General features: G+C 42.4%; 1 protein-coding gene across 1 annotated transcript in view; it reads right to left on the reverse strand.

Moving 5' to 3' along the window:
• Nucleotides 1–4,225: 4,225 nt before the first annotated feature.
• Nucleotides 4,226–13,172, reverse strand: part of LOC134532665 (BTB/POZ domain-containing protein Tiwaz) — a 435,728-nt gene continuing 426,781 nt past the window's right edge. Inside the window, exons 6-7 of the mRNA XM_063369386.1 lie at nucleotides 12,449–12,720; nucleotides 4,226–11,072 (exon numbers count right to left, since the gene is read on the reverse strand). Of these exons, the coding sequence (XP_063225456.1) occupies nucleotides 10,836–11,072; nucleotides 12,449–12,720 (509 nt within the window). The 3' untranslated portion in view covers nucleotides 4,226–10,835. The remainder of the gene's footprint in view (nucleotides 11,073–12,448; nucleotides 12,721–13,172) is intronic.

Here is a 13,172-nt window from a genome sequence, read left to right on the forward strand (position 1 = left end):
TAATTCAACATCCCACCAGGGATTTCCAGGAATAATTTTCGTTTGTTTCCTAAAGCATTTCTCACAGATATTCTGTAATATAATTGTTAATCTCATGGCGAGTGCTTCTGCGGAGTTATATACATCTTCTTCATGTGATAATTCATTTATTTTGCTTGTTATTAATTCATCAAACTTCTTCCAATCCGCGTTCTTATGTATGTACCGTGGACTTATTATTATGGGAGGCATCTCAGTTCTTTGCAATTGGATTTCATAAGTCATCAATCTGTGGTCACTTGAACTGTCCAGATGAATCTTCCATTCATTGACTCTTTCTTTCATGTTGTTATCAGTCAATGTCACATCAATGAAAGTCTCAGTATTAGTTGCTGGTGATAGATATGTTCCTGTTAATGGATCATCATTAATAACATATAGATCTCTTTCCATGATAAAATCGTTCATGATCTCACCTTTTTCGTCATTCACTGGTGAATTCCAAAAAGAAGATTTTGCATTTGTGTCTGCACCAATTATTATATTTTCATGTCCAATTGTATCCAATATTGAATTAAGCTTATCAATATGTACTTCAATAGGATCTGAGAATTGAAAATAGGATGAGATAACGTATATTTTCATCATCCTCATCTGCATGATCATGCAAACATGATGTTCATTAGAAATGCCGGAGAGTAACATCGTAGTTAGAGTTTCATTTCTAATCCAAATTGCCGATTTCGGATTATCTCCTATTGCATATATTAAACCATGGATTCCTGCAACTTGCCCACGTAATACATAGGGTTCTTGTAATAAGATCACATCAAGCTTCATTTTTTCTGCAATCTTATTTAATTCAGCACTGACAACAGCTGAACGTTGTGCGTTTAGTTGCCCTATTTTTATGTTATTTTCATATTTCACCATAATTAGTTCTTTCTATTTCTCTTTCGTAAGCTCTCTTATAGACAGAGCAATCAGTGCTATCTACCCTATGCTCGTGTGGTTTATTCTCTCGTCTGCAATTTGCACACTTATTTCCTTCATTTTTCTTACTACATTCTGTATACTTATGCCCATCAAGTCCACATATAGAGCAGATAGTTTTGCTTTTACATTTATGTGCGGGGTGTCCGTAATTCTGACAGTTGAAACATCTAGTTATTGACACAAAATCCCTAATTTTACATGCAGAAAAACCAATATACATATGTGTTCTGCTTAGCAAGATATTCCTTATTTTAGGTGTGCATTCAATGACAAGGTGCACTGTTTCTTTATTATCCTTTCTGCCGCGTCTTGTTCGCACCATGAAACCAGCTCTGAACTCCTCCAGTGAGACTTCATCTGCGCTCAGATTCTGAGTAAATATTGTGCCAGCTATATCAGGGTTATCGAACTCCCTAGGCACGTCGTACATAATAACTTTCGGGCCCTGCTTTGTAGGGCGCTCAGTACGTAGTCCTAGTTTAGATATTTTCTCATCTTTTTGCAGTTTTTCAATCGTGCTGGAGTCTTGTGCTTCGATTATAATTCCTCCTTTCGAAATTTTCCTTATTCCTTTGAATTTCAGCCCATTCTTTATTGGATCAATGTTCTTTAAGATCTCTCTTTTGGTGGTGTCACTTGTTTGAGTTTCGTCACTTGGCAGGACAATCAGCAACTCCTTCTTCTGTTTAGGTATGATCTGTTGACGAGTAGTCCCTCCAATTTCAGCTGCACTTGTTACTTCCGCATACGTCTTCCTTATCACAGGGCCTTTACTTAATTCTATCCCCTTTATCACTCCGTTAAGCCGGGAATTGTCTATCAGAACCTTATCTAATAGGCCTTTTAGCTGTGTTACTCTGGGCAGAATATAGTTTGTAGATGCTTTGTTAACCTTAGATATCTCTGTGGTCGTGTAGGTGGTTAGCTCAATTATTAATTTTTCAGCACATGAAAGCACCTCCTGTTCATCCCATTTAGGGTTTATCACAAACTCTTCAGTCGATTCTTCCTTCTCAGCCGTAGTTTTGTCTTTCCTGAAGATTTCCCTTATCATCATTTTAACTATAGTAGGGTCTTGTTCACATATTATGGGACCAACAGATAGCAGCCATTTTCTTTCAGTTAAATTTGGTACTGGTTCCTTAGCCCAGTTTACTTTCTTATCCAGCAATTTGTCAACCAGTATGGTCACTCTCTTCAAGTCCAATCCTCTGTCCTTAGTGTAATCCGTCAAAAGGGTTTTCCTTTCGGACCAGTCTCCTTCTATTGGATGTTTAACTGCCTCTTGCAAATCTTCATGCCAATGCTTTCGATCCATCGTAGAACCAGCGGGCTCACACTGTCTAATCAGTACTATTGACTGTCTGGCATGCGTTAAAGCAGGAGGCTATCACCCCAAGCCAGCTGCCCTCTTAGCCGCTGTTGGTCTTATAGCAGCACACAGAAAAAAAACCCGGCTGACTGATAGCCAACAGTCGTTGCCACCCACGGACCAACTTTGAGGTGGGGCAGTGCCCGATACCCTTTAACCTCTCTCCAAGAAAATTTCAATTCCAATTCCAATTCAATGCTCCCATTCACACCAAATCAGCAAAACAGAACGCAGTTGATTATGCAAACCTTTGCGTAAACAACCACGAACGCCCACTCAAGACAAGGTGCAAAATGGGGGGTTTAGCTCGAGGTATAGAGTATGAGCCCAGTGGGAGATACCCCGAGAAAACAGTAAGAAATCTGCCGATAGGAAAGTATATGTGAGTAATGAGTGTACATACGACTTAGAAGTTTTGCCTAACGCCAAATGAATCGCGAAATTTCCAGGCCTCTATGCTGTTACAAATTACAGAAAATTTACCGACTTTTCAAAGGAAGAATGCACCTGAAATAAACGGAACGTTCTTCGTAATTTAATAAGTTAACTGGAACAGCGTAAACGCAAACGTGGAAGAAATAAGTGTTTATGCACGAGTCTTCACCAGTTCTGGTATGTTTTCTTTATATACCATGATTATTATGGTGGATTAATGTTCAAATATAGTAAACTTGACAATCTTCAATTAACGAAGATAACGACAAATTTACAAAGATCCCTTAATAATTTGTAACCATCGTTCTACATTAATTTAAGTTGAAAAGTTTAAACAGAGTAGAAATCGCCTCGACTCACCCTATCGGCTGAAAAATAAGTTTCACTTAAAAAAAGAAGAAGAAATGTGCAGAGACCCAGCCCCTGAAGACCAAGGTGGTAGGAGGGTTGGAGGGGGGGGGGGAGGTTGTTAGTCGGCCCTCCCCTCTCCCCGCGGCCCGTGAAGCGTCTGTGTTCCGCGGGAGGGCCTCGGGGCAGCTGGCGTGCAGCCCGCCCCCTCGCCCCTCCTCCGGGAGCCAGCTACGCCTTTACGCCCCGCGGCGCCCGGCATCCAGGCTCCGAGGTGCCCCGAGGCGAGCCTCCCCCCTCCTGCCCCCAGACGTCCTTCTTCTGCCGCGCCGCGGGGCCCTCGCTCCCAATTGGTTCCATGTCGGGGATATTGAGTTCGCGGTAACCATGGCGACGGCGGCCTCGCGCGCGCCGCGGGCGGCAACACTCAGTTTGTCCTCGCCTCGTCTGGCGCTCGCCTTCGCGTCTCTCTTTGCAACGACCGCCCCCCCCTCCCCCCTTTCCACCACCCACCGCCACGCGACTTGCAACACCACGTCAGGTCCTTGCGGTCTAACCGGCTCGGCTGGCCAGAAGAATCCGCGAAATTTCCGGGTCTGCAATGATGACTCGCCTCAAGTTCTCAGTGGCGCTGGGAAGGGGGGGGGGGGGGAGGAGATGGAAAATTGAGCGCCCCACTCCTCACTCTCTGGCGAGCCAGAAGCACAACCGCTGATTGATTGAATTTTTAGAGGACGAATTGAAACCGAATACTTAACATACTTGACTGCGTAAGCGTAAACAGTGGTTTGGAAGGAGCATAATGAAAGAAATTTTAGTTTGGTTAAATTCTTTAAATTTTTAATTATATATGTTTGGTACATATTGGCACTGAAAACTTTTAAGTGCACAACTATCATAAAAACATTAACTAACTTATAATTCTATAACTGTATATCCAATCTTACACATAGATTTTTTGAAGGTGAAAATGTTCTAAGGTTCTATTATTTACAATTTAAACAAGCTGACTTATAAAATCTTCATAATGTTTTAAACTTGAAAAGTTAGCAGTGAAATTGTTTCAGTCTCTTAGTAAGAACAGATACATATATTATGTATTTCAAACTGAACAAATACATTCACTAATGGTCCACGTTATCAAATCATTTTTTTATTTTATTTTTGAGTTCACAGCCCTTTTAAGTTAGGGTTAACCCTGCAAATGAGATCATTTTTTTGAAAAGTATACAATAAGCTACAATTAATTATTTACTGTATCAATTAAAACACACCGTAAACTAACATTGCACATAACAAACTCAAATTTACAACTTTTCTTTTTTTATTTTGTCTTAGTAATGGCATTCAAAGCATATTTCATATAACATGAACACAATACAAGAATGATAATTATTAATTAAAGTATGGCCGTAGCTGCTGGCTACAAGTAATACATATTTTGAAGAATATTAAATTTCACCCTACACATTTGAATTATCAATAACAAAATGAAAAACATTATGCTAGAATTTTTCACCTGAACATACCCTGATATGAATATGTTGACAACTTGTGTATTTTACATAAAGTACAAATACATAATTACTATTAATATAACAATAACAGGAAGTAAACAAATTCATTGCCTGCAGACAAAATTGACTTAAAGTTTTCTTAATTTTACAATACCAGTGTATTTATTACTATTAGTGGTTAAACTAATTACAAATTAAACAATTGTACAACTCATATTATGCATTTGTAAGAAAAACATTTTGTAACATGTAATTTAAATGTAATTAAAACGGTTGCTTTTGATTAAATTGTTTTATACTATGGGAGGCATAGCATTATAACTTATAATACAAAATACAGCTTGTTAGCTAAATGTTTCCACAGGTAGTACTTTTCCCTTAAAAAAGTTTAGTTAAAATATATTTACTTAATGCAGTTAAAAGTTCGAATCTTTATACAAAATGTACTTAACAACATACAGCCATGAACAGTATACAAAGCGGTCAGAGTATATACTCACAAGTGGGAATGTGATAAGTGTTCTTAATTCACTCTCGCTCGATAAGGCGATGTCGGTGGATTCGATCGGCCAGCTGGGAGCTATCCACGAAGACAATATCGGACACGTGACCAAAGAAAACGAAATATTCGTTCTGAGCGGCCTGGTAGCTCTATCGAGCCGCAAGAGATGATATACTGCAGATATTTTGTGGTCATATATGCACCTCTTAAAAAATGTCGCTTTATTTCACTGGAGTTTCATACTGAAGAGCAAGGTTGAGATGCGTTATAATGCTTAGTGGCAAGGAAAGCCACAAAATCACTAAAATTATAAGAAAATTTTAAATTTTTTGACGTTTTTATTTAAACAGACGCTAATTACCAACGCAAACACAATCTACAATAATGAATACGTTTGATGGATGCTGATATGTTACAAGTGTAAAAAGAATTAAGAAAAAAGTTGGATATATTATAACTTGTGACGCTGGTATGTACTCGCTACGATAATCTTCGTAAAAAAAAGTTAAAAAAATTAATAATCACAATTTTATCAGTTACACAATAAAAAGTTGAAGAGTTACACTATCCACCTCCTGGCTCCATCATCACATCAGTTCTATGGTACCCAATTATTGTACTGTCATCTGAATTACATACACTTGCAAAGTTTCAAATCGATGCGACAATTAAAAGTAGGTTAAAACCGACTTCCAAGATTTGTTTACACAGTTCGTTAGTTACTTGTGAACCTAATAAAATCATGTTAAAATGACAATGTGAACGCGTCTTATGAAGAAAAAAAATATTCTAGAGTATCAAGGCTAATGCTCATTCTTATGTGCTGGATGAAATATTTTCAGTATATGCACATTTTTCAGTATATGCTATGTACATTTTTCTTTATTTGATTACAAATTCTTCGCAACCTGTTAAAAGTTACTTGCATTACGGTATGAAACAATTATTTCCAATTTAATCAACATCAAACATGTTTTTACACGAAAGAGGTATAATGGAAATACAATAGGTACTTCATATGAAGATCACTGACGCGTTAATGTTCAGCCTGGAATGCCAAGTTGGTTATATCTTATTTTGTCATTGCTGATAATAATTATTTATTTCCGTAGCTCTCTTGCAATTATTGTTGTTGGATCATAAACATATCTCATCAGATATTACTAGAAGTTATTTTCACGTAAGTAAAGTGGTAAATATCTGTTGTGAAAATTGAGACGAAAAATAATATGTATGAAAGTTATCGTGTTTAAGCCCTCAAATTATAGGGCTATTTCCGAAACTCCTTTTTATTAGTTGTTCTGTCACAAGAATATTTAACAGATATTCACTAAGTGTAATATAATGTCGTACAAGCGACTTGACCCGACATTCTACACCCATGACGACCCTTGGTGAATATTTGTGACAGAACTCGTGTTTGATTGGGAAAATGCACGTGGAGTGTGAGGGCTGACCACACGCACGCGCAGGTCCAGTCTCGCCCGGGGCTGGGATCGAACCCGACCCTCGCCAGCCTCTCAGCCAACACGGCCACGGCCACCAGCTGACTGGGCGAACCCGCCGACGCGGCGAAGCTCCGACCTGGGGAGCCTGCGCGTCGTCACCAGAGACCCGGACATTCCTCGGATTCATTAAACACCTGGAAGGTTTCCGCTACGTCTTCCACTGGGCCGCAGTCGTCCCCTCCCTCCCTCCCCGAGGTTATCTCAGCCAATAACAAACCAACAGGTCATTGTGAGACTCGGCCAAATATTTAAGATTCTCAATCAAGACAAAATAAAGAATAGAAAATGTTGAATGATCCACACTAGACTTTAAGTATATGAAGTATGTTTTATATATTTAAAACTACGTGCAATTATTATAGATACGCTTCAATACAAAACTGTTCATGTTCAATACTTCAGTGATTCTTGCAATGGGGATGATTGATTTAAATCATTATTTTAGAAATAGTTATTCCAATGCCATTGTACGTCATACAGAACGGACAAAGAAAGATGAATGTACAAACATACAGAAAACAAGCCAAAATCAGCCGATGTAAAATGCTGTTGTTGTGGGAGCTAAGCATCCCCCAACGAACTGGTCCCACTTGAAGTGACAATTGCACCTGAAGTGACTGCCATCCGCGCTACACCCTTGTGTAACGGATGAACAACCCAACAGGCATTCGACCTTGTACCCAGTGCGCTCCAGCCCCACCCAGAGACGCGCAGTGGAGGGGGTAACCACGTGACTGAGAAGCAGTCACGTGACTGATCACATGACCTCCCTCCCCTCCGACCGTCCAGAGCGAAGTAGGAGTTACCACGAGGTACTGAATGGTCGGAGAACATAGGGGAAGGCGTCCCGAGGGGTATGTAAACCTCCAACCTCGGGGCTTAAGCGAGTTATGGGAACATAATAGTTCCTGGTATCGCTGTCACACGCTCCCGGCCGAGCATATGAAGAAACGGTGGCGTAAGGGCAGGCTGGCTGGCAGCCTGGCGGGAAACGACAATATGTCGTCCCCGAAACAACCAGCGCCATCCAAACCAAAGCGGACAGCAATGTCCAAGTTCCCGCCCCTTGCTTAGTAGTTTATTTCTACTCTGTCCAACTCTTCTTCCGGAACCATCCTTCTGTTTCCTGTAATCAACCTGCTTGTCAATAACGCAGGAAATTTTGCATCCCGCATGTAAGTGCCCAGGGGTTTCCCTGTGTCTATGCAGGTTTTACCTGGGCCCAACTTATCTAGTTTTTAGTCTAGAATAGTCAGTGAAAGGAGTTAGTCATGGCTCCAATCGCTTCCATAGCTGGCCAATACCCCTCCTAGCACATTATGCATGCTTCCTCTCCCGCATGGCTTAAACCCTGCATGATTATAGCGTATAGGCTTCGGCCTGAGACGCACTTAGAGTCATTCCCTAACCCGGACCCCTCCCAAACACACTTAGTTTTAGTTAGGTTAGGAAAAATAATCGCGTAAGGGCGGAAGCGCTGCCCGACCACTGCAAGACCTGTCGCCGCCCTGCCTGGACCACCATGAAGACCGTCACTCTGCCCGAACAAACAAGGAATTCCGGTATGGGACTTAGCCTCCACGAAGGGTAAGCTGGAGCAACGCCGGACCGCAACGAGACAGTCAGCGACTAAGTGCCAAGGTATTCAACAACGAGTGGAGTTTCGACTGTAAGGCGACCAAGAGACTCGTTGGAAAACTTGTTAAGGAGGGCACTTTTTTTTCGCGTGTCCGAGACAGAGTCGGACAATAACAATGGGCAACGATACGGGCAAGTGCATGTAGATGACAGTGTGGTCATACAGAGGCAGGCAAACCAAGGACATTGAGAGACAACTACCGATTTATACCGGAGTATACCATTATTGACATGCACAACATATAGGAGTATGCACTTTGAAAGTGACGAGACATGAGAGTGATTGTGCCAGGTGCGGACAGCACGACAGCTCAGCTCAGGGGATTTGTGGCCTGTCCTTCGCAAGTCTCTTCGAAGTCGTCAAGGGTTCCGGGACAACACCGCACCAACGATGTCCATCCGAGGCGTTTTGTGAGGGAAGCAACGCTCTGGATGGCCGGTGCGCAACCCACAGTGGCGACTCGGCGAGCGACGCCCGGGACACGACGACCCAGCGAGTGTTGAGGCGAGTGTCCGGCCGTATTGGACCCGATAAAACGAGGGGTCATTTACACGTAAATTTTGTTGTAAGCCATAAGACGGCTTTGAATTTAAGACTTTTAAAACACAATGATATTTTGGTAAAACAAACACTTGATATTCTTTTGTAATTAATTTTCTATATATGTATATTTAATGTGCTTTGTGACTCGCTATTGGTGTCTAGAGGAAAGCGAACCTAAGAACTTCAGAGATTTTCTATTCTTTTGTAACAGTTAAATATGCTGTTATTTTACGGGTAATACTAATTGTTGACATGTCTTATTTTTGTGTTGACAGACAGAAAGCATATTCAAGCGGAACAAGTCCCAGAAAGGACAATCATACTAGAAGACAAGCTGAGTGTATCATATTAGCATGTTTATAGTTCTATTGCATTAATTCTTCATGTTAATAAAATTTGCTACTCTCACAACACAGTTTAATTGTGTCGCTCTAACTAACTCCCTTGTTATCCCTACCCGGGGGAAACACTGTGGAAGATATTAGTCAGAACAACAATATCATATTGCAGACGAGCACATAGTTTCATCTGTCACGTCGTCTACCCACTGTGTTCGTCTGTTCTGTGACATTGTTCTGATTAATTTCTCCCGCGGAATTATCTTTGCTATCTTTACATTTAACATCGGTTCATTTTGGCCTGTTTTCTGTGTTTGTGTATTCATCTTTCATTGTCCATTTTTCGGGTATTATCTATGATATACAGTGCAACCTAGCAACTGCGTATGTTCAAAATAATAATTTAAATCTATTCAGGTTTGCTGCCTTTATTATGGTACCGACTCTGGTCGGTGGATGAACGACCAGGAACGCAGAGGCTGCATGACTCAGCCTGAAAACAATTACATGTTAAAAAGCCATTTATTCCTACCGTAAGTGCGGGAACAAGTTAGATACCTATGCAGACTATCCTGGCACGAAATATCTTCGCGATAAATCCCCATTCCTAATAATTTAAGCCATTGTTATTTCGCGATGGGTTACCACTTCTTCTAATTGTTTATAACTGGTTCAGGGTCGTCAAGGACGTGTCAAGAGCACTTAAGTACGATAGTCAGCATGAAGCAGATGCATTTGTGCTGCAATTCTACTTTTCTACCCAATGAATTCTCGAAGTAATCAAGGCTCTATACTAATAATAATGCAAAACAGAACATTTATCTTACAGCATGTTTTTGACTTTTTTTTATGGCCTCTCCGTACATCTTGGAAGCTTGAATTGACCCTGTCTCCCACGAGGGTATACAATAGTATGGTTGGAGGAAACGATAGCCTCGATGTCGAAGCCGCTGAACTGTCCGGGTCCCTTGATGTCTCACTCGGCAGGTACTGCAAGCGGGTGGGAGAGTGATTTAGGAAGTAAAGGCCCGTCTACAATGGCAATGCCCCAAGTTGTATCCGATGGACATTATATTAAATTTTATTAGTTCATTTAATCCTCTGGCATCATGGATGGTATGGACACCGGTCCAAATATCCCTGGTCCGAATACACTGGTCAACTGCTGTCCTTTGGTAGCATAGAAGAACAACACTCGTGATATTTGGAATTTAAAGTTCCCGTTTCAAAACAGGATCTTATTGCTTCTCTTTGGCTTCTGAGAAACAAATATTGCAAAGAAATCAGAAGGCCGTAAACACGAATTCATTTTTGGCAGTGTGATTAGAATTGATTTACTAACATTTACTTTTCCATATGGTTGAACTCCCTCATATTCCACAAGTTGAATGAATATTCAAAACGCAAATACGTACTCATTTACAATGCATGAAAACCATTAACTAAAACAATTTTAAAAACCATTCATTTTGACATTTAACATTTACTGCGCTCTGGTGACATCGCAATTGTAGACGGGTAGTTTTCCGTGCGACAATGTGACGTCATTCACGTGGATGTTGTAGACGGGCCCCGAGGGGAACAAGACCGAGGGCAAATGTACACGAGGGGTCGCTGCGGCTATGGCACACGGTCGCCGACGGCCGGCCTGCGCGGAGTCACACGGCGCACGCCCGCCGCACGAACAGGTACTCGGAGAACTGCTGGCCCTCGACGCCACCACCGTTGCTGGCAGCCACCTTGAAGCCCGAGTTGAGCAGCCTCGTGATGGCCTGCACCGAGTTGAGCTTGCAGTAGCCGTTGAGCGGGAAGCGGATCACGTGCCTCGCGTCGTGCTGGTTCCAGGCGACGCTGGAGCGCGCGTCGAGCAACGCCTGGCTCGTCTCGGGGAACACCTGCGCATCGCCACCCGCCACGTGCTGTGTAACACGTCCGCGACAGTCTCCACTCAACATACACCAAATTACAAATCCCACATTCACAACAATCTTCAAACAACATCCTCCACAGCTTGTGTTTAACATACACAGCATACACAGTCTCCAGTCAACATTCACCACATTACGAATCCAATATTCACAACAATCTTCAGAAAAATCCCCCACAACTTGTATTGAACTTCCACAATAATCTTCAATATACATTCACCACATTACATATTTAACATCCCGACTATCTGCATTCAGCATTCTCCACATATTGTATATAACATCCAAAATTATCGTCATTCAAAACCCATTGTTTGACAGCACATCAATAACAATGTAATTTGTTTTCTACAATGATTTATTGCTCAATAGTAAAACCATAACTAATAGTTACAAATCAAGTCATCGCGCGCGAACACACTCAGCACCCAAGGTCTCTCTCTCTCAAGTTGTGAACTACACTGCCTCCCTTGTAGCTGGCCAGAGGGTGAGGGTCCCTTGCTGCCTGGAGGCGCAGGAGAATACCCCCTCCCTCTGCTGGCACGACCTCACCCTTCAGGCAGGCCGGATGTGACCGCATTCCAGAGTGCCAGGGGTGGCAGCACCAGCGACAGCTGCCATTTAGTGGTGCGAGTAGCGACAAATTCTGCCCCTGTGACAAGCCGCAACCAGCGACATAAAAGTCGCAGGGCCAAGTCGCCCAGACTTTGTCGCTATAACGACATCGTAATCCCGAAGCTTCAAAAACGGCACATTATGAAAGGAAATCAAAACAGAAGCTTGTTTGTAATGCTATGTGGGTGTGAGAGATTTTCAAAACAAACAGATTTTTTAAATTGAAATGTTGTTTTATTATGTTATTTTCTCACTATTAAAGTATTATTAATATTTAATGTGTGATATTGATTATTATAAATCTTATAAAGAAGTGAAATGATGTATGCTCGGAGAAACCCAATTATTATTTCATTTATCATTGCTATGAACTATACATTTCACAAAATAAGCGAAATGCCTTCTGTGATATTTAGAATTTTTTTTTAAATACAACACCATCCTGGATTTTTAAAAATTATATCCTGCGCATTAATAAAATAACTGCGAGCACACAGAAACTGGCCAGTGCCCCTACTGGGTGCACTAAAATACCGTGGCCTCGCGTGTCGCGTAAAGAAAGTACTCGTGTATTTATGGCGACCAGTGCCAGGCGTCTCGCGGGTCGCGTGTCGTTGCTCAATGGCGACTTGCCCGCTTCAAGTCGCTATCAATAGAGTGGCGCCGCTTCTCGCAGCGACCCGCGACACGCCTGGCGCAGCTCCCCTGCCAAAGGGCGCGAAACTCACCTCGTCCAGCAGCGCCCTCTCTCCCGACAGCATGATGCGCTCGCCGAGGTCCGGGCTGATGTGCAGCGCCACGCACTCGTAGCCGTCGTGCGGCGGCGAGGCGGGCCTCTGGTGGTGCTGGTGGTGCTGGTGGTGCTGGTGGTGGTTCTCCGCGGCGCCACCAGGGTGCAGGCCCGCGCTCTTGGCAGCCGCCGCCGCCGCCGCCGCCGCCGCCGCTACCGCCGCCGCCTTCGCCCGGTCCTTCTTCAGCTGCTCCAACTGCCGGCACATGGCTGCCGACACACCCGCAACCGTCAACCACATCTTCATGGAACAAATACATAAAGCACAGGGGCGTGACCACCACGCATGTTACAAGTGAAATTTCACATTTACAGGAATGGGAATGTGTGCAAGTACACAAGTGTGCTGTAATGCCCCACTTCAGATCGTTGCACTTTTCGTTTCTCTCTCAGCGTGACGTGACAACTTGAAGAAGTCAAAGGTTTGAGTTACCCCAACGGCTGTGAAAAAGTATCAATTAAAAAAAATTAGCAAAGGTTAAAATTGTTTTTCAAGTATGAACGGGCAAATATGTGCGTACATTCTGTGTGCAAAAAACAAACAAAAGAAAAAACACGCGATTAGAAAATTGCTCAAGATATCCAATTGGCGCCTGTTTATGAACAGCATTTAAGAATATTGTGAGGTTGGGTGGAGATTCTAGATTCTGTCATGGGTACCA

This window comes from Bacillus rossius, chromosome 1, assembly GCF_032445375.1.
Source record: "Bacillus rossius redtenbacheri isolate Brsri chromosome 1, Brsri_v3, whole genome shotgun sequence".
Taxonomy (NCBI): domain Eukaryota; kingdom Metazoa; phylum Arthropoda; class Insecta; order Phasmatodea; family Bacillidae; genus Bacillus; species Bacillus rossius.